This window comes from Capricornis sumatraensis, chromosome 8, assembly GCF_032405125.1.
Source record: "Capricornis sumatraensis isolate serow.1 chromosome 8, serow.2, whole genome shotgun sequence".
Taxonomy (NCBI): domain Eukaryota; kingdom Metazoa; phylum Chordata; class Mammalia; order Artiodactyla; family Bovidae; genus Capricornis; species Capricornis sumatraensis.
The window spans coordinates 63,829,966-63,851,356 of record NC_091076.1 but is presented as its reverse complement, the minus strand read 5'-3'; the positions used below and the strand labels follow the sequence as shown (position 1 = coordinate 63,851,356).

Sequence of the window (21,391 nt, the reverse complement as noted above, 5' to 3'; positions counted from 1 at the left end):
ACAGGACCCGGGAGATGGTCAGCCTCACATGTGAGCACATAGACATTATTTATGCAAGATCATCTCATTGCATACTGACCACAGCAGGCCAATAAATCCCCCTTATGGGGATTTAATTTTCAGCTTTTGACCTTTGGATGAAAAACAAGTGAATCATTTCCTCCTGCTGGATTTACACCAGAGCTGATCTTAATAAAGTGATTTAGGAATGGTGAGAATGGAAAAGGACTCTGGAAGAATCTTTATGGGTGAAAAGAGGAAACAAGAAAGAAGTCAGAGATTGCTGTTGAGCAACAACAGACAAATACCTCCACCGGGGCACAGCTGGGGCAGGTGCACGGGGCGGGTGTGCCTGCTCCTCAGAGCCATAATCAATTGCTGAACATTACCCACCTCAGAGCAGCCTCTGCCCCGGGATTATTCCTTCTGTGAAGTTGTTTTTTCCCAAATCCTGGGTTCATTTTATTTACTTTTTAGAATGTTTGACTGTACCCTGAGGCATGTGGGACTGAAGTTCCCTCACCAGGGATTGAACCCATGACCCCTGCATTGGAAGGCTGAGTCTTAACCACTGGACCCCTGGGGAAGTCCCCCTTCTGTGAAGTTTTATATTGTGAGAGAAGGCCACTGGGCTGGGGAAACAAAGAGCCTGTCGCCCTGCAGGAGCTTCAATCACACACTTGCTGCTGAAGGAATCACGTGTGGCTGCGGCAACAGTAAAAATACTCTTTATTTGTGGCGGTTCAAGGCCGTGGGGTGGGGAGTGGGGGCACGGCCTTTGTTTCCGGAAGCACCACGGTCGGGAGAGGCTTCCTGGCCCGCCTCAGGCTGCGCTCTGGACCGCGCATATTCCCAGGATTACAGCCCATGGCTTCCTCCACCCTCTACAGGGACAGGGTGTGCAGCGACCCCACCTCAGGCCTTGAGCTGGAAAGATGGGCGCCGTCAGGCCCCATGGCCGTCATCACGGGGGTTGAGTTGGCCAAAAAGGGATCGATACAGCTCTGTCCTGGAAGACAAACGAAACAAACTGGTTAATGCGTTGGTTTAACTTTTCAAGGTTAGAAAAGAACCAAGAAGCTGGGAAACACCCCAATCTGAGTCTTCAGTTGAAAACACAGTTGCGTAATTAAAAATGCATCCCACAGCTCTTCTTCACAAACACAGAGGAGGGGAAGAACCTGGAATCGGCCAAACAGCAGAATATGTAAATAGTCCGGCATGGCTGGATACCCTGTCTCCAGGGAACCAGTTTTCTATAAGTTTGCCCTTTACAGACAGGCTCTTCAAGTAAGAAAACAAGATTGAATATTTTAATAGGATGTATGAGACTGCCACACGAGGAAGATTCAATCAGACATGGAATGTAGGGGATATAATTTAGTTTTCATACATTTTCCTGGACTTGGCAGTACTTGAAAAACAATGAAAATGACCCAGCAACAAGATTCCAATTACCAGCACGCGTGCAGCTGCTCAGGCACAGGGGCTCTTCCCCGAACCCCGCCCTTCCACTATCCTCCATCGAATAGGTAATTTGATTGGCTAATTTATTTCTAAATTTGGGTTTGACGTTAAAAAAAAAAACAAACAACACCCTAACATGCCAGGGTCTTGGGTCCCTGAAAATGAATAAATGACTTGCACCTGTGTTTCTGCCTCCCAGCAGGGGTGATCAAGGACCCCCAGGCCCCAGCAGCCCAGAACTCTTCCCTGGGTGGAGGGCCAGGTCTCCCTGGGAGATGCGAGGAGCCACGAGCCTCCAGGCGGGTCACACCACAGGGAGGCAGGGACCAAACCTCTACCCTCGGGGAAGGAGGGCAGGCACAGGGCAGAGGTCACAGACCAGTGAGTGAAGGAGCTGGGGAAAAAGCTTTGCCCACTCTGTTGTCAAAAGCCACAGCCTGCCATCCTTGACAGGCTGGCTGACAGAAGTGCTCTTATTACCTGAGAGTCATCATCAGCAAATCTAATTTTCAAAACGAAGAGCAAAAAACCTCCCCATGCTTCAGACAGCTATTACTGGTCCAGCCACATTTCAACACAGAATCTTACGAGTCTGTCTGAATTCACCCTGCTACAGTTTTGGGTACCAACAGTGAAAGTGTTAGTCGCTCAGTTGGTCCGACTCTTCGTGACCCCATGAACTGCAGCCCATCAGGCTCCTCTGTCCATGGAATTTTCCAGGCAAGAATGCTGGAGCGGGTAGCCATCCCCTTCTCCAGGAGATCTTCCTGACCTGGAGATTGAACCCAAGCCTCCTGCACTGCAGGCGGATTCTTCCCCATCAGAGCCGCCTGGGAAGCCCGACAGAGGTACTCTAATTAGAGCCCCCAGCAACAGCAACAGCATACTGAAACTCTGAAAACAGGGAAGAATCTTAAGGAAGGAACCACCGAAGCAATGAATGTAAAGTAACCTTGCCATGCTGGGGACCACGGGGCAGGCAGGGAAAGTGACCAGAACACAGTGGGTCTCCCATATCATCATAGGAACGTTACGGCAAGAACCTGCCAGTACCCTCAGCCGACCAGGGTACCCCTGGGCCAATGACAAAGGCTGCGGTCCGCCTGGAACCGCAGGGTCTCTTCGTCCCTGAGCAATACACAGCTGCCTGGCTCGGCCCCGGACGCCCCTGAACGTAAAGGGGAAGGCAGCTTCAGACCACATGCGAATGACAAGCAGGCAGCGTCCTTCCAGAGGCAGTGGCTTCTAAATCACTGGCTCCATCACACAGAAGACAGCCCTGCCCTGCCCAGGCATGACTTGCTCATGCGACGGCCTGCCTACCTGCCAATAAGTGCAAGTCTCTGCGGCCATTTCTGCAAAGAAATTAAACGGTGTTAAGGGGAGGGTCGCCATGACAAAGAGGACAGTGTGGCTTTGAGGCTGTGGAGCCCTTCACAATCACCCCTTCTAGCTTCGCCCGCGCCAGACCCATCATTACCACTGAGCAAATGATTCCTCTCCGCACCGCGACATCAGCGAACCACTGGGGCCACGCGGCAGTCACTGCCCGCAGCAGGGTTCACGTGTCAGGAGCGGAGAGGGAGATGCTGAAACCCATGTTTTGATAGAACATCATTTCACACTCAGGTGGGCTAGGCTGACAAACATATGCAGCTGTTCATGGCAAAGCAACCTGGATGGCAGAGTGGTCTGGATTCTTAAAATATATTTTACAGCAAAGAGAGAAAAAATACAAATCAGGGATTATTCCCACCTGAGAATCCCCAAGCAATTTCAATTCCAAGTCTTCTTCACCCACGACCACCAATCAGGGACCGTTTTCACCCTCAAAGTATCTCAGACATCCCCCGCTCCTCCAGGCTCCGTCATTTCAGATCCTAACATCTCTCACCAAGAAGGTGGCGACAGCCTCCTCGGCAACTTTTCTGTTCCCATCTCCTACCCATTGTAGAGATGGACAAAGCTGACCCTCCTGGGGTCCAAGAGCATGGCCAGGATGAAGCCCCCCAAACTCCAGCTGCTCAGCTCGGCTCCTGGCCCTCTTCCCTGCAGAGGCCCTGCCTGGGGCAGAGGTGGGAAGCACACTGCCATGAGGGTGGGATCTGTGGTCTGGTCCTCAGCCTCTCTGCACAGCCCCTACACAACTTTCCAAAATCCCGCAGCCCCTGTGCACATTTTTAAATTGATATATAAAATTTTTCTCGATAAATGTAATAGGCACAAAGGATATAATTATCAGAAAATTGTGCATATTAACTTTTAAAATAAAACTCTTGCATCCCGTTTGTAATACGCCTCATGGAACCTAAGTGCCATACTGATCTGATATCCCTTACAGCTCATTTAAACAACAAGTAAACAAACTCATTAACCTGGAAATTTTACAGCATCTTTTTCTTCTTAAACTTGGATTTCCATCTGATTTTTCCCTAAAGGTTTTTGTCTTCATATAATTGATTTATGCTTCAAAGTCTTTTATTGATTACTCTATGATACTTTTTGGCCACAAAAATAAGTATGCAAATTGATGCACTTTTCGAAATTTAAAAAGTTGAAACAAAAATATTTTAATTTCTTGGGACCATAAAGCTCTAAGTTAATTTTGAAAAATTTTACTTCTGGACGGTGTTATCACTGTAATTATTATTAGGATACAACTGATATATACGAAAACAATATAATAAAGTTTGGTATAATTTTGGTAAATTTTTAATATGTGTAAAATGTTACTGAAAGTTATCTCTTAATGATATGGATGAGGCTTCCCCCTCCGTTCCCACCAGGGATGAATATTACTTATCGCTAGAATGAAAGCAGGTTCAGCAGCGACCCTATCCTACTTTTTAGCTTTCGTAGCCATCAGTGATGGGAAACCTTGCCGTGCAAACAAGCAGATGTGGGAAAGGGAGAGTTCTGTCATAGCAGTGACAGTCCTCTCGATTCCTTCTGAATTAATCGCCCTTTCCCCCCAATCTCAGAGTGATCTCCCACCAAAAATTAGTTTTAATGGTCTATCAGCTGACAACTCAATTAGGTTCTCCTGCAATTCTACTGAGAATAAAGACCTGGGAGCCACCTGACCGTCAGGGCTCTGTTACCTGGTCCTGGGTCACGGCCGGTCATGATCCCTGCCCTGATATGTTGACTGGTCCTTTTGTGAGGTCCCCCCACTCTGGGGCAAGGAGGGGCTTCGTGTCCAGTGAAGACAACTGTGAAAAGCAAGGGAGGAGGGGAACCTGCAAGTCCGCTTGGCCAGGACCACTGCAGGAAAGAGCTGGAAACTGATTCCTGCCAAGTCCCTGCATCTCCTTTCTCAGGGGAAGATCTCTGTGTGGCCCGGGGGGAAGACTGAGGTGGGGGGTGGGGGTGGATACTGAACGGTGCCCCCAACTCAGGCAGGTGTTCAACCCAGGGCTCGGGGGAGGGAAAGGCATCTGGAAGGAAACAGGACACACCCAGGTCCCCTCCCAGAGGCAGGAAAACAAAACTAAAACCAGAACTGGGTAAGGAAAAGCCACGATGGGACAGAGGGCCAGCCGGCTTTCTGCTGCACAGAGCGCTTCCCTTCTCTCTCCCCGCCCCGACCCCAGCATCTTTCCTAACCGGGATTTAGCCAGGCAGAGAAGCTAAACTATCAATCCTTCACGTTAACCTTGTCTCCATCCGATTCTCCCGGGTAAGCGTGTAGTTTAATACTTGAGGTCCCCTTAAGGCTATGCATAATGAAGTTGGGTTTTTTTTCCTTAATACATAATTCCTGCTCCTTACCACATTAAGAGTCCAGATTTGAATCACTGAGCTGAAATGCCTTCCCCCCTTTGTTACCCCACCCCCCACTCTCGGCCTCAATGGCCACTGGGAATGTCCACTGTAGGAAATGTATTAATGGGGGTATCATGCTGGAGAATAACCCACAGAGTAATTAACAGGACTTGGACCTAAGGTAGAAGGTCGATAGCAGGGGCTCTTCCTTGAATTAAAATTTAACTTACCCTTTATTGCAACCTACAAAAGCAAGTAATGAGCACTAACATTTTTATTTCTTTTAAACTGTCATTTAGGCTGTAGAGGGGATAATTACCTATCTCTAGTGTAGTAAGGTTTTATAACCCTTAGTGAGGCATTTTCTAATTTAATATTTTTACTATATTATCATAAAACCTGTTTCTGGAAAAAAATGATCATGGATTAGCAGCCATTTTCCATAAAGACAGAACGTATGTGTGTGTGTATGTGTGTGTGTGTGTGTGTGTTTGTGTGTGCGTGTGTATACTAGGGTCCAGCTTATTTATTACGTGAGGTGAAGAGACTTAAGTATGCCCAGTCAAGCTGGCTGTGAGATGCTATCACTTGAGTGGTGGGCACGGCTCAAAGGGGCCCTAAAGGAAACGGGGGTGGACGTGTGTCAAGGTGCAGTCCAGCCGCACGCGCTCCTCACCGACTGCAACACAGCCCAGGACAAAGGCACACCTGAGCCCACAGAGATCTGTGCGGGGGTGCAGTCAGTGAGGTCAGGAGTTTGCAGCACTTGGGACCAAAGGAGCTGCACTGGCCACGCCCCAGATACCCTGATTCTCCTCTTCCGGCCCAGACACCTCCAAGCTACACCCACCGGGCCCTGTGGCCCTAAAAGCAGGCAGAGGAGAAAGCAGCCAGGGCACCACTCCCTAAAGAAACCTGCACAGCCTCCAAAAGTGCCTCCTGGTCTCCGAGCAAGTACGACATGCCGGGACTCCAGCCATCCTTCCAAAGGTGCCAGCGGAGACAACCACTGCTTTCCTGATTAAAACTGTACACAGAATTTGCCCCCGATTAATCTGAGATTGCTCATCAGTTGCTTCACTGTGGGGGAGGTGGGGGATTCCTCCCTAAATATGCAAGGTGCAGCCCACGAGGGCCCGCCCTCCCCGGTAACCCCACGTCGGCCCTGCACACCCGAAGGGCCTGTGCCGCGTGCCTCTGTGGGACTCCACGTCTTAAGACATACACTTGCGAATCCAAGGATGATGAAATGCACAAAGGGAAAGTGAGACTAAGGCACTGATCGCAATAGCACTCACGTCCAGCAGAACCTTGATTAAACTCAATCGTTGTGTCAGGACAGACACGGCCGGAGCAGAAACTCACACTGACCACCGTGGTTGCTGACAGCAGATGCGGTTTTAATAATTACTGGTGATGTTACTGATGCAGAATTTTTTTTGTGTTTCAAAAACATTTTACTTGTTAGTGCTGTGGAAGCTTATAAACCTGTATCAGGTGAGGATGGGTCCTTGGTTTCAGAGTGTAACACACAGGTATAACAGAGTCACAAAATACACGTGAATGCTTATCTGTTAGGTTTTTGCAGGATTATCAAAATAGGAATGACACGGCAGAAGCTAAGTTGGGAAAGTGATCATATGGAGTCACTCTGTTGGGACAACCCACTCCATTTGCAGATGTGGAAACACTGTTCCTCTGGCTGGGCCCCCCTCTGCCACTGTGGGACCCCCACCCATAGCCCGGCCGTCTAGAGCCGCAGGGACAGCTCTTCCCTGGGGCAGCATTTCAAGTACTGCTGTCTCCTAACTAAGTCTGGTCTTTTCCAGGTGGAAAGAAACACTCCATCCCGCTATGCCAAAGCTGGGGTTCTCCTGCTGGCCTGGCAGAACCCCTCTGAACCCTCCAGTGGTCAGCGTCTGCACCCTCTGAGCCCACCTCACGGGTTTGGACGGTCCAACAGGCCCAGGCGTGCAGAGTAGGCTCTATCGTCACCTCTGTCTTTAGCACGTCCTTTCCTGCCCTCACGGAGCTTCCAGTCTCTCTGTTCTGTCTGCAGGCAGGCCCAGGACATTCCACATGCCAAATGGAAAAAGCTGTCTTGCCAATGATAACTTGGCACCAAACCAAGGGGTCCCCCTAACCCAGCTGCTAGGGTCTGCTCCCCAAACTCCGCAAACAAGAGGGCACCTTCTTGCATCTTTCATTCTTCCTGCTTCCTCTTACCCAAATCCGTTCTACTCTATATCAGAGACTTTACAGGTGACAGAAAGATGTCTGAGAACTGGTTCTGTGGCCTAAGAGGGGGAACAGTGTGGATCCAGACAGCAGGTGGCTGCCCCAGGCCCCAGGGGCCATGTGCACACACAGCGGTGGGACCGGGGGTGGGGGGCCATGTGCACACAGTGGTGGGGCCGGGGCTTGGGGGCCGTGTGCACACAGTGGTGGGGCCGGGGGTGGGGGGCCATGTGCACACAGTGGTGGGATGGGGGTGGGGGGCCGTGTGCACACACAGTGGTGGGGCCGTGTGCACACAGTGGGGGGGCCGGGGGTGGGGGGCCGTGTGCACACAATGGTGGGATGGGGGTGGGGGGCCGTGTACACACAGCGGTGGGGCCGGGGGTGGGGGGCCGTGTGCACAGTGGTGGGGCCGGGGCTGGGGGGGCTGTGTGCACACAGTGGTGGGGCTGGGGGTGGGGCCTGTGTGTACACACAGTGGTGGGATGGGGGTGGGGGGCCGTGTGCACACAGCGGTGGGATGGGGGTGGGGGACTGTGTGCACACAGTGGTGGGGCCGGGGGTGGGGGGCCGTGTGCACACAGTGGTGGGGCCGGGGCTGGGGGGGCCGTGTGCACACACAGCGGTGGGGCCGGGGGTGGGGCCGAGCCCCCGGCCGAGACTGTCTGTCAGGAAGCCTGGACAGTGAGGAAGGCAATGCCAGTGAAGGCACAGAAGGGCATCTTGTAAGGAGGGAGTGCCACTCACGGTGATGCAGAAAGATCAAGAGCGTAGAAAACTCAGAGTTCCTGGGTAAAGCCAATAGGTCAGCACCTAACTCCCTCCCTCTCCTCCCAACATCCCCAGCAACAAAGAGTGGCTTCTCCCCTGAAATGCCAGCACAACTGCATGCCAAAAACCATACACAGAAAGCCAAGAAAGGTGAAAAGAGAAAAAAGCAATGTTCTCTTATCGAGAGCTGTTTGTTCACAGGGACAAGTGAGCAGAGTAACAGTAACTCAGAGAACGTCCTTACCTACCACTGATTGCCTACATCTGGACAAAGCTCCCTTCAGAGCCGGGCTGAACTCTCCGTAAGCTACGGGACAGCTCACCGCAGTCGCCCAGATCTGCCACAAGGTGGCAGCGCACAACGCACTTCTCAGTGGACCAGGCAACTGGCGGCTCTGGCAAGCGGGCCATCAATTACCCACCACCTCCGCTCTCCTCGCCATCCTCCCCAGTGCTTGAAGGAGACTCTGTAAGGTCTGCTCCAATTCGCTCCTTTGGTCAGGTCAGAGCCAGGTCCTTCAAACCTCTGCAAATGCTTTTAGCCCCACAGCTTTAAATTACGGGTGGTGACATGTGACCTCTGGCCTGTCTCCTAAAGATCAGACTTGAGATTTATAAATGTTCAAAGACGCAGGTTCAGACCCCAGACAAAGGAACTGAAGGAGGAAGGATGGGTGAGAGGATGCGAGGGGTGAGTCGGCGGAGCTTTCCCCCCACCCGCATTCCCTCCTTATTCCCATGTCAGTTACAAACTCACGCCCCTTAAACAAGGAAGCAAAACACTTGAAACTTCCATCATCCTACCACCAGTTTCGAGTCTTTCAAATTCTATTAAAGAAAAATAATTTACCTTGGTGGGTCTTGCAAAAAAGAGGAGGTGGGGCCGCGGGTTGAGGAGGGACCTCTCAACAAAAGGGATGTCGCCTCCTCTCCTGTGCGTTAATATTCCATATTCCTGGGATGATTTCCACTTTCACAGTTTGACTGTTTTATAACAGATTTGATGCGAAAGAAGACAAATGGCCTCACAGAGGAAGGACGACAAATCATCTCACTGCTTTTAGTGGGGTTTTCTCTTTATTTTTATTTATTTTTATTCTGTGGCTGGGCTGGGAAGCTCTCTGCCTTGCTGGAGATGTTTAATATTAACGTCAGGCCGCCACGATCCTGGCAATAGAGTTGGCCTGTGTTGTGTTTACAGCTTTGTGACTGCTGGCTTCAGGAAGATGAAGCTCCTTGTTCAAACAGCAGCCCCTCTAACAGTTCCTGTTCAAAGCCACGGGATGCTTCACTGCTTAGACGTGAATCACCTCCTCCAGCCACATGGAAGGGGAGGCTGACACTGAGTTACATTTGTATCCCTATCAAGACCGCTGCCCAACGACCCAGGGCCTGGGTGGGGGGCGGTGTGTGATCCTTCTCTCAGCTACTCCAAGGGGGTCAAAACACACAGGAATCAGCGAAAATGTCTGTGGTCAACCCGGAGTTTCAGCAAGGCATTCCATTACTGCTGGTGCTAAGTTGAAGGACTGACGACGAAAAAAACCCCAGTCCTGATCCAAACATAAAAGCAGACACTTTTTTTTATCCGAACATAAAAGCAGCTCGGGATGCTGAGCCACGGGTTCAGCTCAGCCTGCAGGACACAAAGGTACCGCAGGGTCCTGGGGGCAGGAGCCGCCCACCTGCCCCAGTCCCCGCACACTCCGCCCAGGGGGAAACCCTCCATGTCTGTTCCTGCTCTGCCCTCATCCTTTCTCTCCACCCCCACCGCCCTTCCCTGGGTTCTGTTCTCGGCCCTCCTCCCTTTCCCTGGTAAACCATCCACACTCCAGCCCCAGCGATCTCCTGGGTGCGAAGGAAGCACTGTGCCCAAGAACCCGACTGCAGACCTCACCAGGCTCTGCGAGGCTGTTCTGCCCCCTAAATTACCTTTGTTAAATGGCACACAGTATCATTACATGTGGAATCTAAAAATACCATACAAAGGGGCCTATTTACAAAACAGAAATAGACCCACCAACGTAGAAAACAAACTTACCATTACCAAAGGGGAAAAGGGTGGAAGGAGAAGTTAGGAGTTTGGGATTAACAGATGCACACCATTATATATAAAACAGATAAACAGCAAGGACCTACTGTGTAGCACAGGGAACTATATTCAATATCTTATAATAACCTATAGTGGAAATGAATATGAAAACGAGATATATGTGTCTATTTATGTATATACAGACATGCACACACACACATATCTGAATCACTTTGCTGTATACCTGAAACACTGCAAATCAACTATACTTCAAAAAATTAAAAAAAAAAAAACCACCTTTGTTATAATAGTCATGTCCCACACTTAACTGTTTAATGGCAAGAAGCTACAAAGTTATAGGGATCAATACCACATTTTCTGATTAAAAAATAAAATCTACAAGATTCCTGTCTCAGCTCTCTACAAGATCCCTACCTTAAGGGTCTTGTTTGGACAGTTTATTTACATTGAATGACAAAATGCAAACTGATGCCCTCCACCTGTCAATCTTGTTTGGTTTTTAATGTCTTCCTTCAAAGAACTTGCTCCTCTCTTCTGCGTATCAAGGGAGAAATTTGGAAAAATGGTTTCTCCCAGCCACCTGCCAGGGAAACCTTCCCCAGGGGGAGTGCCCAGGGGTCCGGAGCTTCTAGGTATCTACCCTGGGGCCACCTCTCCACTCAAGTGCCTCGGTTCACCAGCCAGTCACTGAAGTCAGCAGTCTGATGACCTCAGCCAGTTACAGGACTGGTTTTTAAAAGCCTGACTGCTCCGTGCAAAATGAGTAGTTTGCGTTTCTGCCCCTGGAAACTGGGGAGTCTGCTGTGTTGCATGGCTGTGCCTCCCCTGCAGGATGGAGAGGCGGACAGGGAGGCCGAGCGCTGCCAAGTGCGTGCAGGAGAAAATGTGTATTGATTTCTCCTTTCTTATAAAGGAGCACAAAGCAGTGCGGAACAATTGGTCCTCTTTGCTGCATTTCACATTCCACACCAGACAAAGGGCCCAACCCCCACCAGCCTCCGAGAGGCAGAAAGGGGAACCTTGAGGGGCAGCTACTGGGTGTCAGAGGCCACCAGGGTGTTGCGGTCCATTGCCGCGGCGGGAGGGGGGGTGGCGGGAGGACATGCCAAACACCCTGGGCTGCAAATGCCTCCCCTGCCTCCAGCCAGTAATCTCCCTCTCCCGGCTGATGTTTCCTCATCTATATTGGAGAGGAAAGAGCCTTCAGTCTTATTTACCTTTTAAGTGGAAGTGCCCAGAGGGTAAAAGAGTTAATGTTTATAAAGTGTTCTGCTCCCCAGAGGGAGACAATGGATAAAACACAAGGTGTGGTTATGGCTCATTCAAGACCTCATTTCCAGGGTAGTTAGTAATAGCTTCCCATTACAGATGCCTGCTCCCTAGCACCTGGAACTCAAAGTACACTCAGGCGATGCCCTTTATCTAAATATCCTTTTTTTGGCTTGACACTTAAAACCAACAGTAAAAATAACAAAAGGAAACCAGGGACTATTATACTTTGTTAATGCACATACAGGAGCCATTCTAGAGCTGTTTTCTTCTTAAACCAAAATCCTGAGAGTAGTAAAACAAAAACCAACAAACTGTCCAAGGAGAATTGATCAACCTGTCCATACACTCCGTGTTTCCATGGTAACTAGTGATTTGTAGAAGGGCCACCAGAAACCACACCCAGTATGGCTACCACAGCCAAGATGGGGCAGGAGAAGACCTTCATACGACACATGTCTGTGGTGTAGACTTGTGACCTTTTCCCAGGGCTCAGCCTAAGTAAACCGACTTCCAAAACTCTCGAGGTAAAGAATGAAGTCCCAGGGCTGGACTCTGTATTTCTGGGTTTTTCCAGCTTTGCCACGAGCAAGGAACAAACCATGGAGCTGGCCCTTGGGCGGGGCAACACTCTCGTGTGGAGAGAAAGCCCGCAGAGGATCAGCCCGCGCTGCTGGTGAACTAGCCGGGCACGGAGTGCTAGGGGAACAGGGTGAAGTGACGACGGTCCCCGACACTTGACCGGGCCTCCCCTAGAGGCTTTGTGGTGGAGAAGCCGCCTACCAGTGCAGGGGATGCGAGTTCGATCCTTGGTCTGGGAAGACTCCACGTGCCACGGAGCAGCTATGCCCGTGCACCACAACCGCCGAGTCTGTGCTCCAGGGCCCACGAGCTGCAACGACCGAGCCTGCGTGCTGCACACGCAGCGCGCTCATGTGGAGCCCACGCTCCGCGGCGAGAGGAGCCACTGCAACAAGGAGCCCGCATACCACAGCTAGAGAGCAGCCCCGCTCGCCTCAACTAGAGAAAAGCCTGAGTAGCAGCAAGAGCCAGCACAGTCATTAAAAAAAAGATGCTTGACTCAAAGATTTTTCAACTTGACGACGGTGTGAACGCAACGTGCGTTTGGTAGAAGCTGCACTTCGAAGTTTGAACTGTAACCTCTCTCCTCCCAGGCTGGGACGGGGGGCAGACCCCCTCGCGATGGTGACAGTGGACAAACGACACACACCACCCTGTGCCCAGACAGCCCTTGTGCCACTCACCTGCAGTACAGCATTCCATCAATGACACAATCGACATGCCGCTTTACCATGAAATAGGCCTTTGCCTTGGATGACTCTGCCTAACTGTAGGCTAATGGAAGTGTCCCGGGCATGTCTAAGGTGGGTGACGATCAGCCGTGATGTCAGCAGGTTAGGCGTATTAACTGTATTTTCAACTTATGATATTTTCAACCTATGATGGGTTTATTGGGTCAATGAAGATCTTTATATTAGAGTTAAGAGTTAGATAATGTGGAGCCGTCTTAGTAAAAGAGGGAAAAAATTTTGTTCATCCATCTTACAGGACTGTTTGCAAAAATAATCTTACCAGCAAATTACTTACAAGCAATAGACTCATAAGCTGGAAGGCCTTTCAAGGCATTTCAGACAGGAGGCCTATAGCTAATGCTTTTCAGGTGTACAAAAAAATAGGTATGTCTGCCTTGGGGGCAAAGGAACAATGACATAACAGGTACATGTATAAAAACATACGTTTTGTTTAACTATCTATTTGTACAGGTATCATTAAAACAGTCCTTTCAGGAACAAAAAATGACCAAGACTATTTCATTCTCTAATGAGGACTTACTTCCCTGGTGGTCCAGTGGTTAAGAACCTGCTCGCCAATGCAGGGACCCCTGCATTGGACCCCTGCATCCCCAGGTTCGATCCCTGGTCCAGGAAAATTTCACACTCTGCGGAGCAACTAAGCCCACGTGCCACAACTACTGAGCTCACACTTTAGAGCCAAAGCTCCACAACAAGAGAAGCCACCACACAAGAAGCCTGCACATCACAACTACAGAAAGTCTGAGTGCAGGAACAAAGACCCAGCATAGCTAAAAATAAATGATAAATTAAAGAATAAATAAATGTTTTTTTAAAAATAATCTAATGAGCAAGAAGGACTATTTTCACTTTATAAAGCAGGAAACTAAGGCTGAGCACCAAAGAACTGATGCTTTCGAACTGTAGTGCTGGAGAAGACTCCTGAGAGTCCCTTGGACTGAAAAGTGATCAAACCAGTCAATCCTAAAGGAAATCAACCCTGAATATTCATTGGAAGGACTGATGCTAGCAGTTTGGCCACCTGATGTGAAGAGTTGATTCACTGGAAAAGATCCTGATGCTGGGAAAGATTGAATGCGGGAGGAGAGAGGATGACAGAGAACGAGATGGTTGGATGGCATCATCAACTCAATGGACAAGAGTCTGAGCAAGCTCCAGGAGACGGTGAATGACCGGGAAGCGTGGGTGTGCTGCAGTCCACGGGGTCACAAAGAGTCAGACACGACTGAACAACAGAAGCCCAAAGAGAAGATTTCTTCAAGGTCACACTGTGATCCTGCCTGTGAGCTGGGGCAGAGCAGGTAGTCAAGAATCTGGAGTCAGCTTTCTAGCTGAGGGAAGGCTGAAATCAACTGGGAAAAGACTTGACTTGTTTTACAAATAAAACTTGTGCTACAGAAATGCTATACAGTAACTATGTGAAAAGTGAAAGTCGCTCAATCGTGTCTGACTCTTTGCGACCCCACGGACTATACAGTCCATGGAATTCTCCAGGCAAGGATACTGGAGTGGGTAGCCTTTCCCTTCTCCACGGGATTTCCCCAACCCAGGGATCGAACCCAGGTCTCCTGCACTGCAGGTGGATTTTTTACCAGCTGAGCCATAAGGGAAGCCCAAGAATACTGGAGTGGGTATCCTTTCTCCGGTGGACCTTCCTGACCCAGGAATTGAACCGGGGTCCCCTACATTGCAGGTGGATTCTTTACCAACTGTGCTATCAGGGAAGCCCATATAGTAAGTAAAGCAGCATTCAATTGGGATCAAAATATATTAACCCAAACGTAAGAGCATAAAACCTTGATAATACCAAACATGGGATGATAGTAAACTTATGCATACAATTTTGACTTATAAATTAAGCATTCTTAGCAAGAAAAAAAAAACACCCTAATAAATGTTTTTGTGAAGTACATTAAATACTGTTAGAAACAAATAAAATAGGGGTTTGAGGACGAAAGAGCCCCTAGACAGTGGGTGGTGGAGAATCAGGAAAGTCCCTCTGGAAAGGTTGGTGTGGACCAAGGACCACGGGCCCTGCAGAAGGAAAGGACAGAGGTGGGACAGGGGAGGTGGGGTGGGGTGAGGAGGTACCCCGGGGCGGGAGGGTGTCCTGGGACCTCGGGGGCCAGCAGGACAGCACCAGAGGGTGCACACTGAACCAGGTGACAAGGAGAGAAAGGAGGCAGGGCAAAGTCACCACAGGCCTTGGTGGCAGGTTCAGATGTTATTTGGTAGGCCACCAGGAATGGCATGTCCTAAGTGACATTTTAGGAAGGTGTAATCTGGCAAGGACACACACAAATAATTAGACCAAACTGTGGTTAAGAGGCTGTTGGTGTCATAGTGAAAGTGAAACACTAGGAAGTGCGGAAAAAAAAAATTCTGGGCTCACAAAGCAGCAGTAGGGGGGTAGTGTAGAGGCCACTCGACAATATATGACAATAAAGTTCTGAGCAGATGAAAAGTAAGAAAAGAAATCAGACAAAAATAACAGAGAAATACCAGCTAACAGCTGATCCTGGAATCCAGGAAGGAAGGCCTAAGCAAGTGTGTGTGAGCTTAGTCGCTTTAGCTGTGTCCCGACTCTTCGCGACCCTACGGGCTGTAGCCCAGCAGGCTACTCTTGCCCATGAAATTTCCCAGGCAAAAATACTGTGTGTGAAGTGAAATGAAGTCGCTCAGTCATGTTAGATGCCTTGCGACTCCATGGGCTGTAGCCTACCAGGCTCCTCGGTCCATGGGATTTTAAAGGCAAGAGAACTGGAGTGGGTTGCTACTTCCTTCTCCAGGGGATCTTCCTGAACCAGGGACCAAACCCACATCTCCTGCATTGCAGGCAGGTTCTTTACTACTGAGCCACCTAAGAAGCCCATGCCAAGGCATAAAAGCAATGAAAAACACCACAAAGAACTTAAGTTTTGGATCACATAAAAAATTTATCCATTACCTATAAAAGTCATTAATACCAACAGGGAAGCAAAAAGGGAGAAATCTACAAAAACAGGAAATACGGTATATAATCATCACATATAGAAGTCATACAAACTGCAGAGAAAAATTAAACCCAAAGAAAAAGAATGGACAAAGGATTAAAAACAGAAATATAAATGGTTAATAAACATACATACTCTTCAAGGTTATTATTAAATGAGAAAATAAACATTAGATACTTAGCCCAGTGCCTAGTACCATGCAGGGCCTCAGTAAAGTGTCACTGCAATGAACTCTCCTATCAGCAAAGGTAAATGACATAAACCTCAGGAGGCAGGGACTGGGGATAGAAATTAGTACAACCCATTATGAACCATTAGAAAATATGGATGAATCATTTTACTATATACCAGAAAACTGAAAATAAACTATACTTCAACTAAAAATATTTTTAATGTTTATGCCTTTGGTCCAGAAATTACCCTGCTACTCTTCAGAAACTAAAGATACAAGCAAACCTTAGAACATGGGTTTCTATATCAATATGCTCACTGCAGCATTACCCTAAAGAGAAATAAAAACAATCAGAAATAACCCAAATGTCCCAGAATAAATACTCCACAATAGAATATTATAAGGTTATTTAAGATGCCTTTAAAAAAACATATGCCATTAAAATGCTTATAATAGTTAACTGGGAAAAGGGATTCGGGGACTTCCCCGGCAGCTCCGCTCTCCCAACGCAGGGGACCTGGGTTCAATCCCTGGTCAGGAAACTAGATCCCACAGGCTACAACCAAGACCTGGCATACCCAAATAAATAAAATTTTTAAAAAAGAAGGGGTTCAAACATACAAATAGGTCTTTATAAAATATATACACAAAAAGTTCTGCAAGATAATAAAAGTATAAATATTATTACTATATTAATGTATTAACTAATATTAATAATTGGGTATTAATAATATTATTTCCCAGTGGCAGATAACATGAATTTTCCTTTGTCCTTTCTATATGTTCCAAATTTTCTTCTATAAGCATGTCTTGTTTTTATTATAGGGGAAAAATACAGTCTGAGGAAAGTCGGTGACAGGCCCCTGAAACCAGATGAAGGAGAGCTGTCAGAGCAAAAGTACTGAATACACTGGACCAGGTTCCAAAGCCAGTTATGAGGCTTAGGGTCTCTGTAATCAAAGAAAAGGGCGACCATAAGAACAGGCCTAGAAATTCAGTGATTTACACCACAATGTGAATGGCTTGACAGGCAAACTCTTCCCATACAGAAAGCATCTTTAGGTGGTCCAGAGGTTAAGAATTCACCTGCCAAAGCAGGGGACTTGGGTTCAATCCCTGGTCAGGCACTAAGATCCCACATGCTGCAGGGTAACTAAGGCCACACGCCACACCCACTGAAGCCCACGTGCCTACAGCCTGTGCTGTAGTTACAGAAGTTACAGCTTCTGCAGCTAGAGAAAGTACCACATGAGAAGCCCACACACTGCAACGAAGAGCAGCCCTGCTCACCGCAGACAGAGAAAGCCCACACACAGCAAGAAGACCCAGCACGCCGTAAATGAATAATTTTTTTAAAAAAAGAAAGCATCTTTACTATAGCAGAAAGGAAAAGTCGTTTTACTCGAACCAGTTTTTAAGCAAGAGAAAGGCTCTGAGTATGTGTGCTGGTGGTGGGGTTGGGGGCGAGGAGCAAGCTGCCCTTCAGCACGTCACTCCCACATATTTCTAAAAGCTTGCTGATGTCTCGGGAACAGGGGCAGGGGTCAGGAGCCACACTCCCAGATGCAGACACCAGTTCTGCTCGGAACTTGGCTATCATGGGCAAATTACTTAATTGCTCTATGCCTCAGTATTCTTTTCACAGAATGTAGATAATGTCAACCACTTCAGTGGTTTCTTATAAGGACTGGATGAAAATATATGTGAAGAGCTTAGTAAGTGTCTGAGATACAGTAAACATTCAATAAGTGGAATATGAGGGAGCTCCCTGGTGGCCTAGTGGTTAGGAATCTGGACTTTCACTGCCAGGGCCCAGGTTCAATCCCTGGTAGGGGAACTAAGATCTTGGAAGCTGCGAGGCTTGACCAAAAATAATAGTAATAATAAGTGGAATATGAAGTTATTCTATGTCATTTCACTGCCAACCAAAAACAGGGTGGCAGACTTAGGGTGGATAAATCAGAGCAAAGGATGAACACACTTAAAAACTGAGATGATGTGCATCTTGGCAACCCAAGCTGCTCAGGTGGCTCAGTGACTGCCGTGGGAAATGTACTCATAGTAGTTATGGACGACTCACCTAAATTCAGGTGAAAAACATTAGCTGCTGCCTGCCCACCTGCATGTTACTTCATTGTGTCTAACACACCATCTATACGATATCTCATTTTATAAGACGATAATAATAGAATATAAAAACTTAAAAATAATAGTTCCTTAAGAGAAACATTTACACTCACTTTAATGCGTATGAAACATCTCTTTGGGAAAAAAACAATAAGAATCACAGTCTTTCTTTTGAAGAAATGGTGGGAATCTGCCTGCAGAAATGAGAACTATAGTCAAGAAGTCCTGTTTTGAGCAAAGATTTAATCTGTTCAGCATATACAATCTCCTTCTAGAAAATGTGCTTTTCTCCCTCTTTAGAACCTGCTTGCAACCAGGGCTTCCATTAGAGACTGCAGATTCTCTAGAACTGTGTGAAGACTGAACAGTAGCAATTCGGGAGACACAGAAGAAACAAGAGCAGTGCCTTTTTTGCAGCCGTTTTTAAAACTCTGGCCCAAGTGTCAGGTTTGAACTTGAGAATGTCCCTTCTGTCCTGTCTGGAGGTGGAAGGCCTCAGGCCCCCTCGCTCCAGGCTGGACGCTGTCTTTAGTGATGATATATGAGAGTCCTTGCCCCTTGGCCCTACTGGGGGGCGTCAAACATGGGATGCTGCCCACCCGAGTATCAACAAGTGAATTATAAACTGTGTCAATCCGAGTTAATGCAAAGCTGTAATCCTCTTTAACAAGAGATCAAATCACTGCCATGAGTTATGTTCATTCCGTAATCTGATAAGGAAGAGAGGGAGCCTCTAATAAAAGAGTAATGGGAGCTTTTAACGATGCTGGGGAGAGGCAGGGCCCGTGCAAGCGTTCCCGCTGATTAGATCAGTGCTGCATATTTGTGCGGGCTTGTTTCACCTGTCAGAACAACCTGTGTCTTTTTAGGAGATAAGCCTCAGAGAAAACATCTGTATCTTAACCATTCTTGCTGGCAAGATTTCCAGCAACGAAAAGTCCTCTGTGGAGGGTATTTCTGGGGATATTAGACAATGTGCTCTCAAATGCTGAGCTAACTTCATTGAAATATTTCACCATTATTCAGCACATTATGTCTAATAAAAAGTGTGTATGGGGGGTAAAGTAGGTAATAGGGAATCAAAAATGGTCTAAGTAACTTCTGGGTTACCAGTTAGGGCGACAAGAATGCTATGGGTACGATATGCCCACACTCAGGGTGCAGACCCACACACAAAAATGGCGCAAGAAGATGAATTGCCTGCACAAATTCTATTATACGGAGGCACCTCAAGAACAACGTGGCAGTGATGTTGACAAAGCACTTTACAAGGCTGGATCACATTTGTACATTTCTAAAACTTCAGATGTAAAACAATAATGTATTTGGTGCTTAGTGGTTATCATTAAAGGATTCTCTCCTTGTTCTTTTTAAAGCCAGGAGCTTTCTGGAAGGAGTGGGGAAAAGTAGTTTTTGCCTGGGAAGGAGAGAAAGGGGGCCAAAATAAAAGTTCTTGCTGTTCCTATTGAGAATTTAAGTTCTTTGCAAAGGGATGGAGTACCTACAAAATGTTGAGATTGCTATCATTTTTGTAACAAGAAAAAAAGCTTCTCAGGAAAATCCAAGAACCTAACCCTCTTCATGGGCAGTACCAAAACCGGATTTAGCTTGCTGTCTCTGAAGCTGCCGTTAAATGCAAGGGAAACACCAGCTTTCTTAGGGATACACTAAGCTGACTGCTGCTGCTTGGCCTGCTTCTGTGCTGGCAAGAAAACCCACAGCGACAGAGCGAGCAGTTCCCATGAGCCCCCTTCCCAGAGCCGGGGCTGTGGCCAGCTCGGAGGAACACATCATGACCTGCCTCAGAGTCTGACTCAGAATTTACTTCTACTTGTTAGACCAGCATTTTACTATCTGACCTCCAACAACATGGCAAGTGAAGAACAAACTTCTTTAAAAGTCTGCCTCGGGGAACTTCCCTGGTGGCTCAGTGGTAAAGAATCTGCCTGCCAATGCAGGAAACATGGGTTCAATCCCTGGTCCAGGAAGATCCCACACGCCACGGAGCAACTAAGCCTCTAGGCCCCAACTACTGCGCTTGCGCTGTACAGCCCAGGAGCCGCAGCTACCGAACCCCTGTGCTACAACCCCTGAAACCTGCGAGCCCCAGAGAAGGGGGGCTCGATGAGAAGCCCGCACTGCAATTAGAATAGCCCCGCTCTCCACTACCAGAGGCAGGGAAAAAAAGCACCTGAGCACAGCCAAAAATAAATAAATAGAAGCCTGCCTCAGGGGTTTCCCTGCGGGTCCAGTGGCTAAGACTGCATGCTCCTGATGGAGGGGGCCTGGGTTCAACCTGTAGGCAGGAAAATGGTCTCACACACCGCAACTAAGAGTTTGCATGCCTCAGCTGGAAGAGTTCAGATCCTGCGTCCCATAACTAACACTCAGTGAAGTCAAAATAAATAAAAAATGTATTTAAGAAAAAAGTCTGACTTGGAGGGTCTTTCAAAAATACAAAAACGCGGATGATTATTTCCGCAACTGACAAATTCTTCATTTCGTTAGAACCATAATAAAAGGCCACCTGAATTCTCGCTTTGCCCTCCCTCCCTCTGGTCTAACAGCACTCCAGGGCTTGCCACCGTGTAGTGTAAGCTGGTTCTAAAATATCCTTGATAAGCTTGGTGAGCGTGGAATAACTTCAACAGTCAGTGAGGTGAACAGCAATCCTGTAAATCATGCAAGTAACATACTGGCCTGTTCCCGAGGTGGCGACACTACATTTAAAGGAATTCTCTGCCATCAAGGTGTCAAGGCCTTTGTCCTCCTCAGCCCATGTATTAACTCCGCTGCTTCAGAATCACATGCTGCTTTGCCCTCCTCACAAAGGTGAGTGTGAAGGGCACACGGGAGCAGCACTGCCCCATGCCAAGAGCACCCGAGGGCCCAGCAACGCCAGCGATCGTTTTTAGACCTGTGGTAACCTCCTTGCTTGCATGCAGACATGTGACACGGGGGCAAAGTGGGGTTTCTCTTCTTTCCTCTCAGTACCAGGAGTGCTCATCAGGCCTGCCATAGAAACCCCCTGCTTCCATCCTAATGGGGTGCTATGAAGTGTCAGTGGTTACCTGAGACTTTCACTAACAAAGGAAACCCGAGGGTGTGTAAAGTCATGTGAATCAGTATGCAAGGTTTACCTAGATGATGCCCCCAAACGGAATTCTGGTAATACAGGAGCAAACTGGGCTACTCCACACCT

The 21,391-nt window shown here is 48.1% G+C and overlaps 1 protein-coding gene across 1 annotated transcript in view; it reads right to left on the bottom strand.

Moving 5' to 3' along the window:
• Positions 1–750: 750 nt before the first annotated feature.
• AATF (apoptosis antagonizing transcription factor) overlaps positions 751–21,391 on the bottom strand; it is a 111,018-nt gene continuing 90,377 nt past the window's right edge. The window contains exon 12 of the mRNA XM_068978096.1: positions 751–1,009. Coding sequence (XP_068834197.1) covers positions 946–1,009 — 64 coding nt within the window. The 3' untranslated portion in view covers positions 751–945. The remainder of the gene's footprint in view (positions 1,010–21,391) is intronic.